At 43.1% G+C, this 26,958-nt stretch overlaps 1 protein-coding gene across 2 annotated transcripts in view; it reads left to right on the plus strand.

Moving 5' to 3' along the window:
- Positions 1 to 26,958, plus strand: part of SLC15A1 (solute carrier family 15 member 1) — a 307,479-nt gene that overhangs the window by 196,631 nt on the left and 83,890 nt on the right. For both annotated transcript variants that reach the window (XM_033947427.1, XM_033947428.1), the window contains exons 17-18: positions 2,526 to 2,654; positions 20,679 to 20,725. In XM_033947427.1, the coding sequence (XP_033803318.1) occupies positions 2,526 to 2,654; positions 20,679 to 20,725 (176 nt within the window). The remainder of the gene's footprint in view (positions 1 to 2,525; positions 2,655 to 20,678; positions 20,726 to 26,958) is intronic.

The raw sequence follows: 26,958 nt of genomic DNA on the forward strand, positions 1-26,958 counted from the left end.
GGAGGCTCACCATGACCTATAAAGGAGCTGTAGTGAGGAGAAGACATGGCACCCTTTTTGTGAAGTTCACAGCAGTGCCCTGTAAGGTACCCCACTATTTAGGTGCCATGTCTGGGTGTTCAGTCCATCACTTTGCAGACCCCTTCCACGTCCAACAGGGCTTGTTCTAAGCGTTTTGACTTGGACGAAAAGTTGGATGAAAATGTGGTATAAAGATGGACAGTTTAGCAACTTGGATGATCAGATCGACAGGACATATACTTAGACGATTTTCGAAATGAAAAAAAATGTGGACGTATTTTTTGTAAATGTGTCCTAAGCTGTTTTTTTACTTTGGACGACTTGCGACTTAGACGAAAAAGGACTTAAACGTTCCTTTCAATTATGTCCCTCCACGCTTTTTATAGTAGCCTTGTTGTCTAGATGTCTGGACTGTGATTGGCTGATGAAAGCAGCTTCCTGATTGGTCAGAAATAACATGTGCTGATTGGACAGTTTTTAAGCATAATCTGTAACATTTATAGTTGATTCTAATAGCCAAATTTAGCCCTTATACTGTGGTACACACACAAATCTATTGGGTCAACAAAGAAATTAAAATAAAAGGTCAAAAAGTTGAAGGAATGCAAAATTCACAAGTGGTTCCAGACTTTTGCATACCACAGATGAAAGCTTGGCTTTTTCACAAGGCCTTTAATGAAAGAAGTAACTAACTTCCTAGTCACACACTCACAAGGTGCAACACTGGCTGCACTTACTATAGAAGGACCTGAAGCCCAGCAATAGAAAAAGTACTTACTCTTATTTCTTCAAAATATATCCTTGTGCTTGCATGGATTGTTTTTGATAGGGGTAGGGCTTAAACCTAGGGGCATTAATCAGCCACAGAAGTCCCCCGTTCCCCCCCCCCCCATCAACCTCATACCTTCAAAGTGGGGAGGGAAGCTTGTTTGGATCATTTTCCACTTTGCCTCCTAACCATGATGCCTTCACTGTATATAGACTAATGCAACTTCTGGTCTGTTGCAATGTGATTTCAGTTGATGAACCGCACTATAAATTTATACTATGAACTTTTGTGCGAGCAAGGTTAAGCATATGTAGATAGGAAAAGGATAAATCCTCTAAACCCCTTTCTGTAGACTCACACTTCTCAACAAAATCATCAAAATGAATCTCAATGTTAACCGACCCTCAGAGATACCACCGTGATACTCAAAATGTATCCGGCTTCAAATACCATATCTTCACCGGTCCATACTAAATAAGTATTCTTAATTTTTCAAACTTTTTAGCAAAGGGTTTTTTTATATAATAATACTTAAAAGTACTTAGCTTCTATTGGTTAAGTGGTCAACTTGTAGGGGCATTCGGGCTGACATGTTTCACCCAGCAGGTTTTTTCAAGGCTCATATCCCTAAACCAGCTTTTACCGCATTATCAGACCACCAAGTATTGTAAACGATACTTATTATATACCAAGTATTGTAAACAATACTTAATATATATAAAAAAAACCTTTGCTAAAAAGTTTGAAAAATTAAGAATACTTATTTAGTATGGCCCGGTGAAGATATGGTATGTGAAGCCGGATACATTTTGAGTATTACGGTGGTACCTCTGAGGGTCGGTTAACACTGATTCATTTTGATGATGTCATTGAGAAGTGTGAGTCTACAGAAAGGGGTGTAGAGGATATATCCTTTTCTTATCTACATATGCAATGTGATTTCAGACATCAGATGGTATGACAAATGAAATTACCTTACCATGTAGCTCTGTTGCCTGTGACATTTCTCCTGATTTACTCCCCTTCCACTATAAAAGGATTGTATTAGTAGTAGTAGCAGCAGCATTTATGTCTTGCCAAGAGATGGACTTTCCTCACTAGCCCCCCAGATTCCATATATAAAGCCCAATTGGGTGCTGTTCCAAGATGTGCACCCAATTAAATTGGCTAAGGAGCCAATTAGGGCCAATAGTTGGGTATTAATTAGCATTAATCGTCATCAATTTGAAATTGGGTGTGCATTTTCCTATGCAATATTCTATAACAATCTGTGCCCAAATCCCATAGCAAGGAGGCATGGCCATGAGAGGTGTATGTGTGGGTCAGGGGTGTCCCTAAAATATGCATGTAGTGTTATAGAATTCCGGGGATATATGCCCAAATTGGGCGGACGCCAAGATTTATACATGGTTTCAACAAATATAAGTCCCGGCGCCTAAGCTTGGGAGCTAAAATATATAGTGGACGCTTGAGTGCCAATTTTTTTTTCAGCACCAGTTTTTGAGCACCATTTATAGAATTTTTCCTTACATGTCACATGCCTTAGTCATTTTCTCTTTGGCCTCTCTGTTTGTCTGTTTTCACCTTCTTTTATATATGAAAATAATGCATCAAGCATAGCTGAACACTGAAAGTTCTGCGTTTCTCAAGCAGCAATATCAAACAAAACCAACAAAAATGCCCAGAAAAGCAGGGTCATTATTGCATGGATAAATTATTCTGTTCTCTTTTACAGGCAGATGACTACAAAACCTTTACAACTGCTGAGTTAAAGAACATAACTTTTAATAATACTGTGACATCAATAAATGCTGCTGAAGGGCAAAGACAGACTCTTTTATTTAAAGACTACAATATCAAATTGGTAAGTAAAATAAGAACATAAGAAGAGCCTTTCTGATCCATCTAGCCCAGTATCCTGCTTCCAACAGTGGCCATTCCAGATCACAAGTACCTAGTAAAATCCTAAGAGCAGCAAGATTTCCTGTACTGACCTCAGGGATAAATATTTAATGAACTTTTCCTTTAGGAATTTGCCAAACCTTTTTTTAAACCCAGATGCCCTAACTGCTGTTAACACATCCTCCAGCGATGAATTCCAGAGCTTAACTATTTATTGAGTGAAAATATATTTCTCCTGTTTGTTTTAAAAATATAGCAATAAAATCTATCAAATAGAATTAATTATAGTCCATTCTGGTTTTTCATAGTAGTACAGTTCCCAAGAATGTTCACGAACTGCAAAATTGCGAATAACGAAACGCGGAGTCTATGGGAAAATAGAGGTTAAATTCCAGCAGTACACATTGCACCTCAAAACCGCAAAACCGCAGAAAGTGAACAATAGATCCTATTGGGAAAATAGGTACCTGCATGGGACAGCACTTGGAGTACCTGTAGATGCTTGTAATTCACTCTCTGGATGCTTGTGGGCCATATGTGGAAGCAAATGCCAGACTACGAAGTGAAAATGAAAGCAACGAGAGCTGTTTTTTAAGAATATGTAAACACAGCAGTGAATGGGGAATACCGGTCACAATAGATGCCACCACAGATATGCGAAATCGTGCATAAGAAACACACAAATAATGAGAACAGACTGTATACTTATTGACGTAAATGGGATGAAATTAAGTTTGGAAGGTAGAATGTTGACTATGCATGCTAGGATCGGAGCATCAATGATATCTGTAGCTGGTGTAGAATTATGGAATGCCTTGCCTGGTATCCTGCAGTTTTGTATGGGGAGGATGAATTTTAAGAAAATGCTGAAAACTCAATTATTTGCCAATGCCTTCTTATGCTAAGGTATATTTCAGTTGATAATTGCCTTTTAGAATTTTTGTGACATCAATGTATGATTTAAAGCTTGCTTGTATTTCTGAATTGATTGAATTTGTGCTCTATCCCTATTATAACAGGGACGATTAATGATATTCTTTAGACATGTCTATGTTATATGTGATAATTGGAGGGAAACAAGATTTTTATGTATGTGTTTTGGAAACCGCATAGTTGTATGTGGTATATAAATTTTTTAATAAATAAATAAATTGACACAATTAAATGGATATGCAACCTCCCATGTCCTCGCTATGGTGAAAGCCACTGGGATACTGGGCTACTAGTCTTATGTTCATGCAGAATTTGAAGAGGTAGTGGTCTACAAACACAGCAGAAGACAAGAAGAAGCAGACCAGCTAATAATAGAGTGGAACTGGCTCAGCTTCTGCAGCTGCAGGCTGCATTGGCATCAAGGGGGTTTGTGCCTGTGGAGGCTTAGTTTTCCCTCCTTTCTGAACCTCACCAAGAGCCTGTGTACCAAGCCCTGATGCTGGGTCCTCAAAGGGTGCAGGAGCCAACCTCATTGCATGCACCACCACCATCAACGTTGGAGGAGAGGGGGGGGGAAGAAGCCTCCCCAGAGTCAAATAGTAGGGGTGCACCTCAATGCCCTAGGAAGCATGGATATTGTTTCACAAGCCAGAGGCAGGCTGAGCCCATCTCCACTCAATCTGATTTGGAGGAGGAGTCTGATTAGGACTGCTCTTGAGATTTATATGATGATTCCCATTACTTCTTGGAAGAGTCTTATAGAATCTCATCTGATCTGTCACCACTTCAGGAAAGAAGAAAGTCTCTACTAGAGTCTCTTTCACTGGTTTTGTTAGGAATATGGCTTCGGCTACCCAATTTAAGTTGGAGACAGAAAAAAAGCCTAGCGCCAAGATGTTAGAGGCCTTGGACTATGACTTTTCTACCAAGGAAGGGATGAGGAATTGGGAGACCCCACTCTCAGGGCAGGTCACACTGAAGAAGGTAGAAACTCAATACTGTATCCAAAGAGCTCCTGGATTAGAGTTGGCCCAGTTTCCTCACCACTCTCTGGTAGTAGAATCCACTCTCAAAAGAGTTAGGGGTACTAAGACTCATACCTCGACTCCTCCAGACAGAGAGGCCAGTATCTTAGACTCATTTGGGAGAAAGACATTTGAGGCCTCAGTGCTTATTGCCAGCATCCAGTCCTGTCAGCTCTACATGCGCATTTTCATGAGGTCCCATAGGAGCAGGCTGAGGAGGTTCAACAGCTGGCGAAAAAGCAGCTGCACTGTAGAAAATATATGGCCGGGAGCACGTATGTAACTGTGCCATTGCATCCAGACTCTCTGCAATGGGTGTGGGGATGCACAGACTCTCATGATTGTGTGTCTCTGATCGGGAACCAGTAGTTCAGGAGAGGTTTGCAGATGTATCTTGCCATGGAAACAACTTGTTTGGAGATAAAGTTGGAGATGTGATTGATCATATCAAAAAGCATACAGACACCATCTAGACCAGACATATGCAAACTACGGCCCGCGGGCCATATCCAGCCCGTTTAGGTTTTTAATGCGGCCCACCGAATTTGTCTAGTCAGTAGCGCTGAAGTAGCGGTTTAAGGATGTGAAGATGGTGGAGCTGCAGATACTGCTGAAGGAGATCCTGGGTGGGTGGCGGGCCTTTCTTGACAGCTTCACGAACCTGGAGAAGGTAGCCGACTACTGCGAGAACAACTACATCTAGGTGGGAAGAGGTTGCAGCCTTTTGGCCCCTTGCAAGCCCCCTTGTGATAAAGATGTGAGTGCTGCTTGGAGTGGAGCCTTGAGGATGAAAAGAGCGGTTTTAAAGTAACAAAATGCAAACCCTGAAAAAATCCGTGAATCTGTGCTTCAGTCAGATGACGAGATGGGCTTTTCCCCTTTCTCTTCCATGCTGCTGAATCAAATGAGGTGAGGAGTCTATATCTGTGAGTGATTGGATACTTACTTCATTAATTACTTCATGCAATTTACAAAACTTCCCTGTCACATATACATAATGCTTATAAGTCTGTTGATGTTGGGAAATTATGCCATTGTGTTTTAACTAAGATTCAATTGGAATATAAGTTTCCAAGTTTCAAGTTTATTCTATACTTGATAAACCATCTATCAACTTGTATCTAGACGGTTTACAATGCTAAAAAAATGTAAAAGAAGGTAAAAAATACAATAAATATATAAATGTTCAATAAATATGGCATAAATGTACAGAAACAAGAGGATCAAAGGTTAGGCAAGAGTAAAATACATTGAGATTAAAAAAAAGGTGGTAAAAGGGTAAGGAGAAAACAGGTGGGGGGGGGGTGAAAGTTTGGGAAGGTTTAAGATTAAAATAATTTTAGGAACTACAGAGATAGAGGTATAGTGAAGCGCGGGGAGGAAGAGGGAAAGGCTTGCAGAAATGACAGTATCATAGCAACTCCTGGCGCACCGTGGGTCGCCCCCACCCCGGTTGCCCCTCCCCCCCAGATCACCCAGCCCTTCTGTCAAATTTAAGAACCCATTGTGGCCCACGAGTCAAAAAGTTTGCCCATCCCTGATCTAGAACCTGTTTTGGCAATGTGCAGCTGCCTCCTCTTCCTCAACGAAGAGGTTTTTTGGTAGGCAGAAGTAGCGTCCCTACTACTATCAAAGGCATAAGTACCCATCTACTTCTCACCCTGTCTAAAAGACCCAGTCCCCGCATTCCCGTTCATGTCCTCATCAGTCCCATCATCAGAAATCCCAGCTGGCTCCCCAACCAAAGCAAGGGATGAACTTTTGATTGGCTCCAGCAGAGCATAGCTGCCATTAAAGTAACTGATCCAGACAACCTACCGGTAAGCGGGGATGTTGAATTTTTACCATCAAAGTGGCCCCTTGTAACTTCTAACTAGTGGGTTTTCCAAATAGTCTGTCTCAGTTACGCTTTAAATTGGTATCAACATCCACTAAATTAACCACTGAGATCATCATTTCTCAGTTCTCACCACAAGGAAATCACCATCCTTTTACCAGCCAATGAGGTCAAACCCATGCCATCCAGGGAAAAAGGGAAGGGATTTTACTCTAGGTACTTCCTTGTACCCAAGAATATGTGTGTGGGGGGGTTGTGGTGGTGGTGGGAGAACTCCGTTTCATCCTAAACCTAAGGGTCCTGAACAGATTCCTGGTTAAAGAAAAGTTCAAGCTGCTTTCCCTGGGCAATCTTCTTCCCATGATTCAGCAAAAAGACTATCTATGCTCTCTGGATTTGAAGGATGCCTATACTTAATTTTGATACTTCCTAGTCACAGGAAGCATCTCAAGTTTTGAATAGGGAAACACCACCACCAGTACTGTGTTTGCCTTTTGGGTTGGCTCTCCAAGGGACTGCGAGGATCTTCAGAAGGATCTGAACCAGCTGGAAAAATGGGCGATAAAGTGGCAAATGAATTTCAATATAGTCAAATGCAAGGTGATGCATCTGGGAAAGAAAAATAAAGAACATGAATATAGAATATTGGATGTGACATTAGCCAAATGCGAACAAGAAAGGGACTTGGGGATCCTGATAGACAGAACCCTAAAACCATCGGTTCAATGCGCGGCGGCAGCAAAGAAAGCAAACAGGATGTTGGGCATGATTAAAAAGGGGATCACGAGTAGGTCGGAGGACATCATAATGCCACTTTACAGAGCGATGGTCAGACCACACTTGGAATACTGTGTCCAACACTGGTCTCCATACCTCAAGAAGGATATAACTCTGCTGGAAAGGGTGCAGAGGCGAGCCACTAAACTAGTCAAAGGTATGGAGAATTTGAGCTATCAAGAACGCCTCCGAAAACTTGGACTGTTCACCCTCGAAAAGAGAAGATTGAGGGGGGATTTGATAGAGACTTTTAAAATATTAAAAGGATTTGACATAATAGACCAGGAAGAAGCATTACTGACATTTTCAAATGTGACACGGACAAGAGGTCATAGCCTGAAACTGTGTGGCAGCAGGTTCAGGACAAATGTCAGGAAGTTCTGCTTCACACAGCGAGTGGTGAGCGCTTGGAATGCTCTCCCAGAGGAGCTTGTGGCAGAGACTAGTGTTCAGGGTTTCAAGCGCAAGTTGGATGCACACCTTCTTGCAAATCATATTGAGGGATATGGGAGATCTGGGTCTCCAACAGGGAGCACCTAACTGGGCCTCCGCGTGTGCGGATCGCTGGACTAGATGGACCTAGGTCTGATCCGGTGAAGGCGTTTCTTATGTTCTTATGACCTCATGTCAACTCCTAGGGTTTTCATCAAGTGTCTAGCAGTTGTAGCAGTGTCTCTATGCAGGCTGAGAGTGCATGTGTTTCCCTAGCTTGTTGGTTGGCTGTTCAAGAGCACAACTCTGGAGGGTGCTCCGAGTTCATGTGCAGAACTGCTTGGGTGCTGAAGCTACTAGAATTCATTTTAAACTACCCCAAGGCCCACCTACTTCCAGTTCAGTAATTGGAGTACATAGGAGTCCTACTGGATACCTTGCATGCTTGGGCCTATCTGCCTTGCAAGGTCAGACACTCTAGTGACTCTGGCTTCATACGTCTGAACTTCTTAGCATGTTACAGCATGGCACAACTTGAGATTGGCCACATGACCTCCACAGTACATGTTACATCCATGGCTCATCTCCATTTGAGAGAAGTCCAATGGACCCCAGCTTATCAGTGTTCTCAAGTCATCTGTATTACTCCACAACCGAGATAAATCTCTCCTCTAGTGGACCATTCAAACCAATATGACCCTGGGACTCCCATTCCAGATTCCATGTCCACAAAATGTACTGATGATGGATGCATCCAACTTGGAATGGGGACGGGGAGCCCATTTAGATGTGCTTCACATCCAAGGGAAGTGGTTAGGTTAGAAAACAGATTTTCATATCAACCTCCTGGAGCTCAGGCTATATGAAATACTCTAAAGCAGTGCTTCCCAACCCTGTCCTAGAGAACCACCAGGCCAATCGGGTTTTGAATATGTATGAGAGATATTTGATTATGCATGAGAGAGATTTGCATATAATGGAAGTGAGAGGCATGCAAATCTACTCCATGCATATTCATTAGGGCTAGCTCAGGCTATATGAAATACTCTAAAACAGTGATTCTCAACCCTGTCCTGGAGGACCACCAGGCCAATCATTATTTGAATATGCATGAGAGATCTGCATATCTGCATGCAAATCTGCTCCATGCATATTCATTAGGGCTAGCCTGAAAACCCGATTGGCCTGGTGGTCCTCCAGGACAGGGTTGGGAACCACTGCTCTAAAGACTTTCAAAGATCAGCTTCAAAACCAAATTGTACTCATTCAGGCGGACAATCAGGTTGTAATGTTTTATCCCAGGACTAGCAGGCAGCATATTCTCACATGTAGGTGACTTCATCCATAGAGCCCCTGTACAGACAGCATTAAAAGTATAGTATCACTTTAAGTTTTTAGAAACTTTGCGACTGCCCACACCACGCATGTGCACCTTCCTGCTTGATGTAAGCTCGCGATTCCTCAGTTCTTCATTTTCCGTGGAGCGAAGTTGTTGACCTGAACTCTGTTCAATTTTTTGCCTTGCCTTCCTGCTAAGCGTCTTTCTTTTTTTCTTCTCTACTCTTTTATAGAGCATATTTATAATTTTTTTCTTCTCGGTTTAAAAAAACAAACAAACAAACCTAAAAATAGTTTTGTTTTGTTTTTTTTTTCATTCATTGGCTTTGGCCTTCATGGCTTCTTTTTTCTGGCAAAATTGAGTTTAATTTTGCTGAAGCCATATTCCCGTCCATGTTGAAACTGTTAAAGGGGGTTTAAAAAGTACTGTAGGTGTCAGAGATCTATTTTCCTCACTGACCCTCATAGTTGGTGCCTACAATGTCTCAGGCCTGAACACTGGGTGGAGTCTTGTGCCTGGTGTTACACCTTACAAAAGTGCTCCATCAAAAGTCGTCGACTTCAGCAGGAGAAATTGTTCGGCGTGGCCATGGACACCGAAAAGACATCACAACCATCGACATAGAAAACTCCTGCTTCGACATCGACATTGGTATCGGGAGATTTTGCACCATCAGGGAAGCCAGCTAAGAAGCCACCACCTTCCCAGACACAGTCACAGGTCACAACAGCATCGAGTCCCTTGATGCAGACCAAGCAGCGATGTCCACCTGTGCGGCTTGTCTCTCCCTCGAGGTGTGCATCCTCATCCTCTCCGAGACAAGCCACTGCACCAATGGTACCAGCAGATAAGCCAGAGGTACTGGTGCTTTCTTTTAGGGAGAAGCTTGTTGAGTTCCTCCAGATGGAAATTGGTGAGATGTTCAAACTCCATGCACCACCTTTAACATAGGCCACCTCGGTACCAACCCAATCTGACCATACTACCACAAGGCCCCATGGTACAACAGTTAGCTCTCCCATAGAACGTCGACATGGATCTTCATTGAGTCATCCTCGATCCGATGTTCTACTCGACATCGGTCATCGCATTGAAGGTCCAGTTCTCCATTGGGGCATTGATCCACTTCATCCATACATCAGCGTTCTTCGTTTTCTACTCGATGTTCGAAGTCCAGGAAGTATCGATCTACATCACACATGTCAAAGCAGAAAAGAGCTTCATACCAAACCTCCTCCTTGGATCAGTACCGAGCTCATAGAAAACGTTGATCCTCTCAACACTCATCTTCTCCAAAGCTTCTTTATGACTGATTCAGAAGGTGACCTCTCTGAGCCTGCAACTGAGGACCCTTGGAACTGTCTTCTTTGGAGATCCCTTTGGAACCGTCTCCTCAGAGAACTCTTCCAAAGACAAGATCTCTTACAAAAAGACTGTCTTTTACCACATATGTACCATAAAGACCTGCCTGTTAAACTAGAAGTTGACTCTGCCTTCAGTGCTGAATACCTAGAAGTCCTGGACTATGATGAGCCTCTGAAAGAGCTCCTAAAATTGCCTCTGCGTAGTATTCTTCACAAGAATTGGGAAACACCCTTGACTGTCACAGTAGCTCCAAGAAAGTTTGGTTCTATTTATAGAATTATTTCTTCTCCAGGGTTTAATAAACTGAAACTCCATCAGTCACTAGTTGTGGAATCAACTTAAAAAAATATCTTTTAGAATATAAGAACTGCCATCTCCGGATCAGACCATTGGTCTATCAAGTCCAGCGATACGCTCACGCGGAGGCCCAGCCAGGTGTACACCTGGCGTAATTCTAGTCACCCATATCTCGCTATGCCTCTCATAAGGAGATGTGCATCTAGTTTGCTTTTAAATCCAGAACGGTGGATTCCACAATAACCTCCTCTGGGAGAGCATTCCAGGTATCCACCACTCATTGCGTGAAGCAGAACTTCTTGATATTTGTCCTGGACTTGTCCCACCTTAGCTTCAGTCCATGTCCTCTTGTCCGTGTCACATTGGTCCTTGTAAATAACTTTCTTTCCTGCTCTATTTTGTCGATTCCTATCAGTATTTTGAAGGTCTCAATCATATCTCTTCGCAGTCTCCTCTTCTTAAGGGAGAACAATCCCAGTCTCTTCAGTCGTTCCTCATATTCCAAGTTCTCCATACCTTTTATTAGCTTCGTTGCTCATCTCTGCACCCTCTCCAGCAGTTTTATATCCTTCTTTAGGTTGGGAGACCAATGTTGGACACAGTATTCCAAGTGTGGTCTAACCATTGCTCTATAAAGCTGCATTATAACTTTCTCCGATCTATTCACGATTCCTTTCTTTATCATGCCTAACATTCTATTTGCTTTCTTTGCCACCACTGCACATTGTGCCGATGGCTTCAGGGTCCTATCTATCAGTATACCCAGGTCCTTTTCCTGTTCACTCTTACCCAGATTTATACCTGACATTCTATACTCATGTTCCTTGTTCTTTCTGCCTAAATGCATTACTTTGCACTTTTCCACATTAAACTTCATCTGCCATTTTTCCACCCATTTCTCTAACTGACATAAGTCACTCTGGAGTTCCGCGCTATCCTTCTGCGATCTGATTGCCCGGCATAGCTTTGTGTCGTCTGCAAACTTGATGATTTCACTGGATGTTCCTTCTTCTAGGTCATTGATGAAAATATTAAATAAGATGGGCCCAAGAACCCAGCCCTGGGGCACACCGCTAGTCACTTTCTCCCAGTCTGAGAACTTCCCATTTATGCACACTCTCTGCTTTCTGTTCTCCAGCCATTTACCTATCCATCTTAGTATATCTCCCTCTATTCCATGGCTTTGTAATTTTCATGTGGAACCTTGTCGAACGCTTTCTGGAAGCCCAAGTATATTATGTCCACCGGTTCTCCACTATTAATTTGTTTGTTCACGGTCTCAAAAAATTGAAGTAAATTTGTTAAACATGATTTCCCATTCCTGAAGCCATGTTGACTGGCTCTCATCAGTTCGTGTGTATCCAAGTGCCGGACTATGCTATCTTTAATCAGTGCTTTAACCTTCTTTCCAGGGATAGATGTAAGACTCACAGGTCTGTAGTTGCCCAGTTCTCCTCTTGATCCTTTTTTGAAAATTGGCATGACGTTTGCTATCTTCCAGTCGTCCAGTATCTGTCCAGTTCTAATTGTTGGCAAGTTTTTGCAATAGTTCTCTGATTTCAACCTTCAGTTCTTTCAAGACTCTCGGGTGGATTCCATCCGGTCCAGGGGATTTGTCACTTTTAAGTTTGTCGATCTGGTAGTATATCTGGTCCAAGTCCACTTCTACTGTGGTGAGGCTATCTTCTATTATTCCTCTGAACACTTTCACTGCTTCTGGTATTGTTGCGGTGTCCTCCTTCGTAAAGACAGACACAAAGAAGGAATTTAGTCTTTCTGCAATTTGTTTGTCTTCCTTGATATATCCTTTATTTCCCTGGTCATCCAGTGGTCCCACTGCATCTTTCGCAGGTTTTTTCCCTTTTAAGTATCTAAAGAAGGGCTTGAAATTTTTGGCCCCTTGCATTATTTTCTCCTCATAGTCCCTTTTGGCATCCCTCACCGCCTTGTGACATTTCTTCTGATCATCTTTGTGTTTGTTCCAAGCTTCGGTTGTTTTCGTGCATCACCTCTAAGAACATAAGCAATGCCTCTGCTGGGTCAGACCTGAGGTCCATCGTGCCCAGCAGTCCGCTCATGCGGCAGCCCAACAGGTCCAGGACCAGTGCAGTAATCCTCTATCTATACCCCTCTGTCCCCTTTTCCAGCAGGAAATTTTCCAATCCTTTCTTGAACCCCAGTACCGTACTCTGCCCTATTACGCTCTCTGGAAGTGCATTCCAGGTATCCACCACACGTTGGATAAAGAAGAACTTCCTAGCATTTGTTATGAATCTGTCCCCTTTCAACTTTTCTGAATGGCATCTTGTTCTTTTATTATTCAAAAAGTTTGAAGAATCTGTTCCTCTCTACTCTATCTATGCCCTTCATGATCTTATAAGTCTCTATCATATCCATTCTAAGTCGCCTCATCTCCAGGGAAAAGAGACCCAGTTTCTCCAATCTCTCAGCGTTTTCCATCCCCTTTATCAGACGCATTGCTCTCCTCTGAACCCTCTCGAGTAACGCCATGTCCTTCTTAAGGTACGGCGACCAATATTGGACGCAGTACTCCAGATGCGGATGCACTATCGCCCGATGCAATGGCAAGATAACTTCTTTTGTTCTGGTTGTAATACCCTTCTTGATTATGCCTAGCATTCTGTTTGCCTTCTTAGCGGCCCCTGCGCATGTGCCGTTGGCTTCATTGTCATGTCCACCATTACCCCCAAGTCCCTCTCTAGTAAGCCATGCCGGTTCTCCTTTGCCTTTAGTTTCCTTACTTTGGAAATCCACGTAATGTAGAGATTTTGTGCTTCCGTGATAGTATTTTTCAGTAGGGACCATGCCTGATCTACCGTTTTAACTTTGTCCATCTTTTCCTTGAGCCGTTGTTTCACCTTGGCTCTCATGCTATCATATCTTCCCTTTTTAAAGTTTAAGGTTGTGGTTGAGGTTTTGGTACATTTCCCTTTCCCGATGTCAAGTTTAAAGTTGATCATGTTGTGATCGCTCGTCCCAGCAGGACCGTGACTTCTACTTCTTTTGTCGGTCCCGTAATGCCATTCAGGACCAAGTAGAAGGTGGCGTTTCCTCTCATTGGCTTTCCCACCATTTGTTCCAGGAAGCAGTCCCCTAGCGCCTCTAGAAACTTGGCCTCCTTGTCACAGTTCGGGGTCTATCCCCGGGAAATTGAAGTCTCCCATGATTATTACATTACCTGTCTTACATTCTTGTTTAATTTCCTCTATCATTTCTGAGTCTGTCTCCTCTGTCTGTCCTGGGGGTCAATAGTAAAGGCCAATTTTTGTGTCTGCGCCATTTTGTCTAGGAATCTTGATCCAGAGGGACTCCAGCTTCTCTTTCCTTTCCGTCGTAGTCTCTCTAACAAATTCTACTCCTTCCTGAACATATAGGGCAATACCTCCACCTTTCTGCCCTACTCTATCTCTTCTGTATAGTTTGTATCCCTGTAGTATTGTGTCCCATTGGTTTTCATCATTCCACCATGTTTCTTTTATGCCAATGATTTCCAGGCCTCAACGCCACCTGGACAAGAGGTGAGAACCATGGACAAATTTGGATTTCGCCTTTATCAAAATTCTATGTTGATGAACAGAGTTCTTAATTATGACTTCTACATATCTTGTTATATGAAACATCTAGTATGATAACTACCTTCCTTTGACAAATATATTCCTGCACATCATCTTCAGCAATTTCACATCTTCTGCACTCTTTCCCAGACTAGGAAATATTTGGCTTATGATGCCTTCGAGTTATCATCTAGAGCAGTGGTTCCCAAACCCTGTCCTGGGGGACCCCCAGCCAGTCGGGTTTTCAAGATACTCCTAATGAATATGCATGAGAGAGATTTGCATATAATGGAAGCGACAGGTATGCAAATCTCTCTCATACATATTCATTAGGGATATCTTGAAAACCCGACTGGCTGGGGGGTCTCCCAGGACAGAGTTTGGGAACCACTGATCTAGAGCATCTGCTATGTCAGTGGCGATAAGACACCTAGCATGGTTGATGGTCTTGGATATGGACATCAACCTCCAAGACAGATTAGCTAATATTCTCTGTTTAGGTGAAGAACTGTTTGGTGATTCCATTGAGGTAGCCACAGAAAAGTTAACGGATCATGAAAAGAATTGGAATGCTTTGGTCAAAATGAAGACTAAACCTCCCACGGCTGCACAGTTTTCTAAACCTACCTCTTCATATCAGCGGCACTATTCTGCTAAACCTTCTGCTCCTCATCCACCTCAGCAGAAGAAGCAAAAGCGGCTTCAAAAATCTCAATCAGAAGCTCCTCAAAAACCTGCTCAGTCTTTTTGATGTGCTCATGGAGAGCATAGCTGCTGTCCCTCTCAGCCTCTTCCTTAGCCAATCGGTGGTCATCTTCAATTGTACCATCAACATTGGATGCTGATTTGTAGGTTCTCAAGGTCATTCAAGAAGGTTACTCTGTTCATTTTGTCAACACACCTGCAAATCATCCTCCAAGAGAGTACTCTCAACCCTCAGCAGACATCCATTATTCTTCAGGAAATAGAATCTCTACTCTTTCTGAATGCCTTAGAGATAGTACCCCCTGCTCAAAAGAATCAGAATTTCTACTCCCGGTATTTTCTCATCCCAATGAAGACAGCAGGTCTACGTCCCATTTTAGACCTCAGAAACTTGAATAAATCCTTGGTAAAAGAAAAATTTTGAATGTTGTCCTTGATGACTCTATATCCCCTCTTAGATCAAAACAATTGGCTATGCTGTCTGGATCTAAAAGAAGCTAATACCCACATAACCACATACCCATTCACCCTGCCCACAGGAAGTTTCAGAAATTTCAAGTAGCCCATCAACATTTTCAATACCGGGTTCTGCCCTTTGGACTGGCATCCTCGACCAGAGTATTCACCAAGTGCCTAGTAGTAGTGGCAGGAACTTTAAGGGCTCAAGGGCTCCAAGTTTTTCTTTATCTTGATGATTGGTTAATAAAAGATGCCTTTCCTCAAGGGGTGCTCTCAGCAACACAGTCAACAGTCCGGTTTCTTCAGCAGTTGGGGTTCAAAGTCAATTTTCCAAAATCTCAACTTCAACCCTCTCAAACTCTACAATTCATAGGAACTCTGCTCGACACCATTCAACTCAGGGTGTTCTTACCTTAGTAAAGACAAGACAATTTGATTCAACTTTGCAATCAAGCTTATCACCCTTCCATCCATCTCAACCAAGCAGCTGATGATACTATTGGGTCACATGGCATCCACAGTCCATGTTACCCCCTTTGTGAGCCTCCATCTCAGGACACATCAGTCACTAGTGTCACTAATGGTTTCAAGCTCTAGATCCACTCTCACAAGAGATTACAGTCACATCTTCACTTCATCAATCTCTGCAGTGGTGGATGAATTCTTTAAATCTTGCCAAAGGGCTTTTGATTCAAATCCCTCCACATCAGAAAGTTCTAACCACAGACTCATCCAAATATGCTTGGGGAGTTCATCTGGATGGTCTTCACACACAAGGTCACTAGCTCGCCCAAGAGCAGCAATGTCACATCAACCTCTTGGAACTCAGGGCCATTCACAATGCTCTCAAAACTTTTCAGCACATGATATCAAATCAAGTCCTCCTAATACACATGGAAAATCAAGTGTCATAAACAAGCAAGGAGGAACAGGTTCTCTCATTCTTTGTCAAGAGGCCGAGAAGATTTGGAACTGGACTATTGCTCATAACATATTCCTCAAAGCAATCTATATTCAAGAGGAGAAGAATTCTCAAACCTGTGGACGCTCAACTCCACAGTTTTGCGTCAGATATTCTCACTTTGGGGGACTCCTCAGATAGACTTGTTTGCGTCCCCCCCCTATCACAACTGCCTCAGTTCTGTTCCAGACAATACTTTCCACAATGCCTGGAAGCGGATGCTTTTCTTCTGGACTGGACACACAATTTATTTTATGCATTTCTACCAATTCCTCTCATTCTCAAGCCACTAGTCAAGCTCATGAGAGTCAGCCACTATGATCCTAATAGCTCCTCGGTGGCCCAGACAACCGTGGTTTTCCCTTCTACTTCAGTTCAATGTCAAGAAACCAATGCCTCTGTAGATCTTTTCATCTCTTCTAACACAGAGTCAAGGATCTCTTTTACATCCAAAGCTACAGTCCTTGCACCTGACAGTTTGGTACCTTTTGGGATAACTTTAGGTGACATCCAGAAAGCCTTCTACACAGCAATGCTACCTACAGAAGTGAACAAGGTTTTCTACGTGATGTACTCTTCATCATTATGATGCTTCATCCTCCTCTATATCTTTAATATTGGATTATCTTCTCCATCTATCCAACTCAGGTCTTAAAACCTCTTCAGTCAGAGTTCATCTTATTGTTATCAATGTGTTTCATGGACCAGTCAACGGTAAATCTTTGATATTGAAAAGTCCTTTCAAGAATCTAGAAACAAGAGGATGAGCAGTCAAATTGCCTCTAGAACCACCTCCAGTGGTTTGGGACATTAATGTTGTTCTCTTTCAACTAATGAAGCCTTTTGAACCAATGTCTTTGACTCTTCTCAAATATCTCACTTGGAAAGTGGTATTTCTAATCTCCATTACTTCTGCTCATTGAGTGAGCAAGCTCCAAGCGCTGGTGATGCACCCACCTTTTACTGTGTTCCACCATGATAAAGTAGTGCTTCGCACCCATCCAAAATTCCTCCCAAAAGTAACAGAATTTCATTTTAATCAATCCATTACTTTTTCCAGTGTTCTTTCCCAAGCCTCATTCTTACCCTGGAGAAACAGCTCTTCATACTTTGGACTGCAAATGAGCTTTGGCTTATTATTTACAAAGGACTAAGCCACATAGAACATCTCCTCAACTGTTCATCTCCTTTGATCCTAACAGGATGGACCGACCTGTATCCAAGAGAACTATTCCCATGTGGTTGGCAGTCTGTATTACCTTCTGTTATGCTCAAGCTAGACTGCAACTCAGGGGTCATGTAACAGCACATAAGATCTGAGCCATGGCAGCTTCAGTTGCTTTTTTATGTTCCACTCCCATTGATGAGATCTGTTAAGCTGCTACTTAGTCCTCGGTACACACATTCACATCTCACTACTGTCTGGAATCCTATTCCAAATGGGATGGTCACTTCAGCCAAACAGTATTGCAAAATTTATTTTCTTAATAGCCAACTCTCCCTCCATCCCATTATAGTAAGCTAGGGAGTCCCACAAGTGAGAATATGCTGCCTGCTTGTCCTGTGATAAAGCATAGTTACTTACTAACTGGTGTTATCCAGGGACAGCAGGCATATATTCTCGCAACTCACCCAGCTCCCCAGTTGGCTTCTTAGCTTGCTTATGGAACTGAGGAACCGTGAGCCTACATCGGGCAGGAAGGCACTCGCATATGCATGGTGCGGGCAGTCACTTTTTATGCTGTCTGTACCGGAGCATGTGAGAATATCTGCCTGCTGTCTCTGGATAACACCTATTATGGTAAGTAATTGTGCTTAATTTAAACAAGCAGAGAGTATGGGCTCCTATCCCTTGTGTCAAGATGCAGTGAGGATGTGACAGTGTGTTCTCCTTCATGGGATGATCCTTCGAGCCACATATTGAGCAGGCAAAGAAAACAGCCTGGCAGACAGAATGAATAGGGTTTTACAAGCATGTGAGTGGTCTTTCAACATGGGTGTTGCCCACAAGATCTTCTGAGAATGGGGTACTCCCTTGATGGATCTTGTTACTACTCATCTCAACAAGAGAGTTCTGTTCCATGCTCAGATCATATGGCAGGCTATCGTCAGAGGCCTTCCTCCTTCATTGGGGGACAGGTCTTCTATATGTTTATCTTCCAGTTCCTCTGATAGAGAAGACTTTCCTGAAAATCGAGCAAGTTCAAGAAACCATGATCCTAATCGTCCTTTATTAGCCGAGATAGATCCGGTTCCCACTTCTTTTGTTCTTGTCTTCTAAAGAATGCTGGAGGTTAGACTGTTTTCTGATCCTGTTAATACAGAACAAGAGATCCCTTTTGAAACCCAACCTCCAGACTCTTGCCCTCCTAGGCTGAATGTTGGAGCAAAGAATTTGCATCTCTAGGCCTGCCTAAGGTGTCTCCAGAATCTTGCTTTCTTCCAGGAAAGACTACACTAAGAAGTGCTATTCTTTTAAGTAGAAGAGGTTTGCCATTTGATGTGGAGGCAAGGCCCTAAATCTTTTTGCTTGCCCTACACAAAACTTCTTGAATACTTCCTGCACTTCTCTAAGTCTGGTTTGAAAACTAACTTTATAAGGGTTCATCTCAGTGTAATTAGTGCTTCCCATTCTTATGTGGGAGGTAAGTCCATCTCTGTACAACCTCTAGTTGTTTGATTCATGAGAGGTTGTTGTTGACTAAGCCCCCTATCAAACCTCCCACTGGGATCTCAATCTAGTTCTCACTCAGCTGATGAAAGCTCCTTTTGAACCACTTGATTCATGCCATCTGAAATTTTTAGCATGGAAAGTAGTTTTTCTGGTGGCAGTCACTTCAGCTCACAGAGTCAGTGAGCTTCAGGCTCTAGTAGCTGATCCACCGTACATTAAATTTTATCACAACAAAGTAGTTCTCTGCATACATCCAAAGTTTCTTCCCAAGACTGTAACAGAGTTCCATCTTGATCAGTTAGTTGTTCTGCCAACATCTCTAAAACCTCATTCTCATTCTGGTGAAAGTGTACTTAGCCTTCTATATGGAGCAGACTAAAGCCCATAGATAGTTCACCCAGATTTTTGTTTCCTTTGACCCAAATTAATTGGGAGTGGCCATTGGCAAATGCACAATTTCCAATTGACTAGCAGATTGGATCTCCTTTGTTTATGTCCATTCTGGGCTGACTCTTGGGGGTGATATCAAGGCTCAGAGCCATGGTGATGTTGATAGCCCGCTTGAAATCATCCACCATAGAGGAGATTTGCAAGGCTGCGACAGGAGCTTCTGTCCACACATTCATATCTCACTTGAGTAAAATTCCCTACATGATAGCCTGTTCGGTCAGACAGTCCTACAGAACTTGTTCAGTATCTAGAATCGAACTCCATTGCACCCCTAGGCCTATTTTTTTATTCTGTTCCAGGCTGTACCTCCACATTAGCATGTGTTTATTTCTCAGGTTAATTATTGTACAGGTCTCAACATTTTGCGCTCCTATTGATATTGTTATTTTTTATGAGTCTGGTTGCTAGGGATTTCCAGATGCTGCTGAATTTGTGTTAGTACTTTATAAGTCACATAGGTGCTTATGTTTCAAAAGAGAAAAATGTCTCAAAGCAGCACAAAGCACCAGATGGACATTTTTCATAGGAATTTTGAACTACTTTATTTTACTCATTCATCTGGTGTAGCGCTCTCATTAAGAACCTTCTAACAGAAGGCATCACCAATTCATCATGTCCTAAGCTGCTCTTAAGAGTTAATTCAGGATGAAGGGAGGTGGGCATAATTCCTTCACATTTCCTCACATATACAAGTCAGCCATCACTATGTCAGAACAGTGTGTTACACTACCATTCTTCAACTGAGCTTGTTACACCGAATCTACTTTGATGGCAGATATTTTTTATTATTTGTAAAATATTTTATTTATTTTTATTTATTTAAAATTTTTCTTACTTGCTAAATCTACAATTCTGAAAAAGTTACAAGTAAACACTCATAATTTAAATAAACATTAGACAAAAACATCATAAAACAAAAAAATCACATACATTAAGCTATCAAAAAAAATCTAAAACCAGCCTCAATACAACAAGCCAGCTGACAGCCACATAATGACTTCCTCTCAGCCATCTCACTTACATGAGAAATGTCTCTGAAACAGCACTGTTTTAACTTGCTTTCTAAAATTTAGTAAAGATGATGCTCTCCTTACATCTTGAGGCAATGAGTTCCACAGTAAAAATGGATATCTCTCTCTTTATCTCTCTCTGATCAGGTCACAGATATCCGTAAAAAACCAGCAAAAGGAAAAAATGCAATCAGGTATGATTAATGATAAACTAAAGCATGTTAAGCAGCTCATGAATTATTAATCTAGGTAGCAAAAATCATGTGAAATAATGTGGTTTTCACTAAGATGATTCTGGGACTGCAAGAACGCAACTACACTTCTTATGTTATAGTGGGGTGCTATGGTGAATGTTAAAGTGGGGTGGGGTGGTGAGGTGAATGTTATCTGAACCCAAGAAAGGATGTAGGGAAAAAGACACTGGAACTTATGAATCCATCATTTTGATCATAGGCAACTGAATGCTGCTTTGTTTGGAGGGCCCTAAATCTCTGCCCAAGACCCCATCCACATAATAATAGTACTAATTGTAATGCCATTTCTTCCATTCATTTATCATATACACGTATATTATTATTAATACATAATGGTAACCACAAAATTAAACTATACAAATCACTTTCTTTTTCCCCTCACCACCCCAGCACAGCATTTCCTCCTCTCTCTCTCTTCCCCCAACTATGTGCAACATGTCTTCCTCTCTCTCTCACTGTATACCATCTCTTTCTCTCATTCCCTCCCTTGCTACAAAGAGTGTGGGTGTGTGGGGGGGAGAGAGGAGTCCAGGGTGCATCTCTGCAGCCCCTCTACTGTCACAGCCAACATTTCTCTATTTCTCATTCAATAGACTGTGTGCAGCATCTTTTGCCTCTGCCTGTCAGACCCATGCCCAACATTTCTTATTCTATCACCTCTCTCCAGCACCATGCCACCTCTTTCTCCATTCCCTCTACCACCATGTCCAACATTCCTCCCTCTTAAATCCCTTTCCATCTGTCCCTCTGTTCCCTCTCCACCACCACATCCAACATTTCTCCCTCTGATCTCTCTCTTCCCCATGCAAATGGGACATAATACTTCCGGGGTACAAACTATTGCGAAGACAGGTCAGGTCAGAAAGGAGGAGTAATAGCCCTATACATAAAGGATAACATACACTCGACCAGAGTGGACACAGCAGCGATGACCAACGAGTTGGAATCACTATGGATTAAAGTACCGGGAAGGAATGGGCCTGAGATAAAGATGGCCCCACCTAGGCAAACCGAAGCAAACGATGAAGAAATGAAAGCCGAGATGAAGCGAGAATGCAAAAGCGGTAACATGGTTGTTATGAGAGACTTCTGGGATAGACTGGAGTCTTGGAAACTCAAAATGCGCTAGGGAGACCGGATTCCTGGAGGCTATACAGGACTGCTTCATGGAGCAGCTTGTCAGAGAACCGACAAGAAGGAATGCCACTTTGGATCTAATCCTCAATGGGCTAAGAAGACCTGTAAAAGAAGTGGAAGTAGTGGGGCTGTTGGGAAACAGCGATCACAATATGATCAAATTCAAAGTTGAAGCAGGAATATCGAATAGGAAGAGAACCACAGCAACAACTTTTAACTTCAAGAAAGGAAACTACGAAGCGATGAGAGTAATGGTAAGGAAGAAACTTAGGAACAGCTCAATGAAATCGCAGACTGTAGAGCAAGCCTGGTCTTTATTCAAGGACACGGTGAGCGAGGCACAAAATCTGTATATTATATATATATATAGAAAAGGATGCAAAAACAGCCAAACAAAAGACCCGGCGTGGATAACTAAAGAAGTAAAGAAAGTGATAGGAGATAAGAAGAATTCATTCCGGAAATGGAAAAAGGACAAAACCGAGGAAAACTGGAAAGAGCACAGGAAGCATCAAGAGCAAAAAGAGAATATGAAGAGAGGCTAGCCAGGGAAGCATGAAATTTCAAACCATTCTTCAGATAGTTAAAGGGAAGCAGCCGGCTAGGGAGGAGGGAGGACCGCTGGATGATGGAGATAGGAAAGGAGTGGTGAAGGAGGAAAAAGAAGTGGCAAATAGACTAAACATGTTCTTTTCATCAATATTTACAAAAGAGGACACATCCAATGTGCCGGAACCTGAAAAAATCTTCAAAAGAGATCAAGCAGAAAAATTAACATCCATGAAGACGTATACAAGCAGATAGATAGATTAAAAACTGACAAATCTCCGGGCCCGGACGGAATCCACCCTAAGGTATTGAAAGAACTAAAGGAGGAAATAGCAGAACTACTACAGCAGGTTTGTAATCTATCCCTGAAAACAGGCGTGATCCCGAAGGATTGGAAGATAGCTAATGTTACACCCATCTTTAAAAAAGGATCGAGAGGTGACCCGGGGAACTATAGACCGGTAAGTTTGACTTCAGTTCCGGGGAAGATGGCGGATAAAAGAGCATCGACAAGCATCTAGAAAGGAATAAACTAATGAAAACAAGCCAACATGGCTTCTGCAAGGGAAGATCGTGCCTAACGAACTTATTGCACTTCTTCAAAGGAATTAACAAACAGATGGACAAAGGGGACCCTATAGACATCGTATACTTAGATTTCCAAAAAGCCTTTGACAAGGTACCCCGTGAACGCCTACTACGGAAACTGAAGAACCATGGGGTGGAAGGAGACGTACATAGATGGATCAAAAATTGTTTGGCGAGTAGAAAGCAAAGGGTAGGAGTGAAGGGCCACTACTCGGACTGGAGGAGGGTCACGAGTGGTGTTCCGCAGGGGTCAGTACTCGGACCGCTACTGTTCAATGTATTTATAAATGATCTAGAAACAGGGATGAAGTGCGAAGTAATAAAATTCGCAGACGACATCAAACTATTTAGTGGAGTTGGGACTAAAGAGGACTGTGAAGATTTACAAAGGGACCTGAACAAACTAGGGGAGTGGGCGACAAGATGGCAGATGAAGTTTAATGTAGAGAAATGTAAAATCTTGCATGTAGGAAACAGAAACCCGAAGTACAGCTATACGATGGGAGGGCTGGTAATGGGTGAAAGTACCCAAGAAAAGGACTTGGGGGTAATAGTGGACAACACAATGAAGCCGTTGGCATAGTGCGCAGTGGCCTCTAAGAAGGCGAATAGAATGCTGAGTACTATCAAGAAAGATATTATAACCAGAACGAAAGAAGTTATCCTGCTGTTGTATCAGGCGATGGGCGCCCGCATCTGGAGTACTGCGTTCAATATTGGTCACCGTACCTTAAGAAGGATATGGCGATACTCGAGAGGGTTCAGAAAAGAGCGACATGATTGATAAAAGGTATGGAAAACCTTTCATATGCTGAAAGATTAGAGAAACTGGAACTCTTTTCCCTGGAGAAGCGGAGCTTAGAGGGGACATGATAGAGACTTACAAGATCATGAAGGGCATGGAGAAAGTGGAGAAGGACAGATTCTTCAAACATTCGAAAACTACAAGAACGAGAGGGCATTCGGAAAAATTAAGAGGGGACAGATTCAGAACCAATGTTAGGAAGTTCTTCTTCACCCAAAGGGAGGTGGACACTTGGAATGCGCTTCCAGAGGGTGTGATAGGACAGAGTATGGTTTTGGGGTTCAAGAAGGGATTAGATAATTTCCTGAAGGAAAAGGGGATAGAAGGGTATAGATAGAGGATTACTATACAGGTCCTGGACCTGATGGGCTGCCGCATGAGCGGACTGCTGGGCATGATGGACCTCTGGTCTGACCCAGCAGAGGCACTGTTTATGTTCTTATGTTATATCTACCTCATTCCTATCCCACTACCATATCCAACAATTCTCTCCATCCTTATGCCCAATTCTCTTTCTTCCTTTCTCCGTGTGCACCATCTCTTTCCATCTCACTCACACATTCATGGCCAACAATTCTCCTTTTCTATTTCATCCCCCACTACAGAATCTCTTTCTCTCCCTCCCTCCCTCTTTCCATCCTATGTCCCAAGATCATGCCCCTCCATCCCTGCCAACCTCCCTTCTGTGTCTCAATGCACTCCCTCCTTCCCTTCTGTGTCCCAGGTTCTGGCCCCTCCCTCCTTCCTTCCAGCCTTTGTCCCAAGTTCAAGCTCCCTCCCTCCTTTCTGTTCCTCAACACACTCCCTCCCTTCTTTGCCCCAAGTTCATGCCACCTCCCTACTTCCTTCCAGCCTTTGTACCAAATTAATGCTTCATTCCCCCTTGTCCCAACACGTCCCTCTCCCTATCTCCCTTTTGTGCCCCAGGTTCATGCCCCCCTCCCCTGGATGTGTACCTCTGGTCAGCTCTAAGACATCTGCTTAGGCCTCCTCCTCCTTCCAGCTGCATGTCTTAGAGCCGCAGGTAGTGGTTCCTACACATTGCCCGCGGCTGACCCAGAAGTCTTCCCTCTGACATCGGCAAGATCTCAAGGAGTAAAACAGATTTTATGCTGCTTATCCTAGAAATAAATGATGGATTTTCCCAAATCAATCTTAGGCTTTTGTACTTTTGTTTTAGGAAATTAGCCAAACTTTTTTAAACCCTGCTATGATAACTGCTTTCACCACATTCTCCAGCAATGAATTCCAGAGCTTAATTGCACGTTGAGTGAAGAAATGTTTTTCTCTGATTTGTTTTAAATCTACTAGTTAGTAGTTTCTTTGCATGCCTCCTAGTCCTAGTATCTTTGGAAAGTGTAAACAAGTGATTCATAACTTCCCATTCTACTCCACTCAGTATTTTATAGACCTCTACCATGTTTCCCCCCAAATAAGACAGTATCTTATATTCATTTGGGGCCAAAAAAGGCACTAGGTCTTATTTTCGGGGTATGGATATGATCATCTCTCGCTTCCTCTCCTTTACCCCAATTCTTCCTCTTTCCTTTCTCTCCCCCACATGTGCAGCATCTTTCCTCCCCTGCCCAGCTTTTATCCTTCCCTCCCTCCCATCCCTTGTGCAACAGAACCCTTGAGCACCCCCCCCCCGCCCCCACCATGCAGCCGAACCCCTGTTGACCCTCCATCCTTTCCTCTCCGCCGACCACAAGCGAGCCCTACCTTCAACCGAAGCAGCTTTGGGCCGGCAGCACTCTAAGCAGGCTGCTTGGCCATGTCCATCGGGGATTTCACTCTGCTCCATTACTGCTGTCTGTAATGCGGCAGAGTGAATTCCCCGACGGACAAGGCCGAAGCAGCCTATTTAGAGTGCTGCCGGCCCGATGCTGCTTCGGTTGAAGGTAGGGCTTGGTTGCAGTCGGTGTGGAGGGAAGGATGGAGGGTTAGCAGCTCGCGGTTGGTGGGGAGGGAAGGATGGAGGGTCAGCAGGGGTTCAGCTGCACGGCAGGAGGAGGGGGTGGATTGAAGAGTTACCAGTGAATCCCGGGACTAGGGCTTATTTTGTGGGTAGGGTTTATATTAAGACTTACCCCGAAAATGATGCTAGGTCTTATTTTCGGGAAACACGGTATCTCATCTCCCCTGAGCTATCTCATCTCAAGGCTAAAGAGCACTAGCTGCTTTAGCCTTTCCTCATAGGGAAGTCATCACATCCCTTTTATAATTTTCAAAACCCTTCTCTATACCTTTTCTAATTCTACTATATCTTTTTTGAGATTCAGCAACCAGAATTGCACACAGTATTCAAGATGCATCTGCACCATGGAGTGATTCACGGGCATTATAACATTCTCATCTTTGTTTTCCATTCCTTTCCTGATAATTCCTAACATGCTCTTTGCTTTCTTACCACCACTGAAGCTGAACAATGACACCTAGATCCTTTTCTTGGGTAGTGACACCTAACGTGGAATCTTGCATCTTGTAGCTATAGTTCGGTTTCCTCTTTCCCACATGCATCACTTTGCACTTGCTCACATTAAACGTCATCTGCCATATTGATGCCCAGTCTCCCAGTCTCTCAAGGTCCTCTTGCAATTTTTCACAATCCTCTTGCGATTTAACAACTTTAAAAAAAAAAGTGTGTCATGATTGGCTTGTTAGACAGTGGTAGACAGTGGCCATTTATAGAATTTGCCCCAAAGTTTTTTCAAACATCCCGAGGCAGGAAGCCTGTATTGTAGGCATTACAAACCTATGGAGACACATACAGCCACCTAAGCTCATCCAAGACTAGGTGTAGGGTGGTTTCGCCCTGAAGTGGCCTTAGGTGAACTTAGGTGGCCCTAGGTGTCTCCCTAAGGTCATGATAGGTGCCTAAAATGTAGGCCAGCAAAATTCTGGTCTACATTTCAAATAGATGCGGCTGCTAAGCCGAGCACGGCAAGGGAATCTCCCTGCCACGATCAGTTTAGTGGTCGCAGCAGGTAACCTGTCTCCCCCCCACATTGGCCAGGACGGATGCCCACTCTCTCCTACCAGAACTCCCAATGCCCCCCACGAATGTCCATGGCAGGAGGAGTGCCCAATTCCT

The sequence above is a fragment of the Geotrypetes seraphini genome, chromosome 6 (assembly GCF_902459505.1).
Source record: "Geotrypetes seraphini chromosome 6, aGeoSer1.1, whole genome shotgun sequence".
Classification (NCBI taxonomy): domain Eukaryota; kingdom Metazoa; phylum Chordata; class Amphibia; order Gymnophiona; family Dermophiidae; genus Geotrypetes; species Geotrypetes seraphini.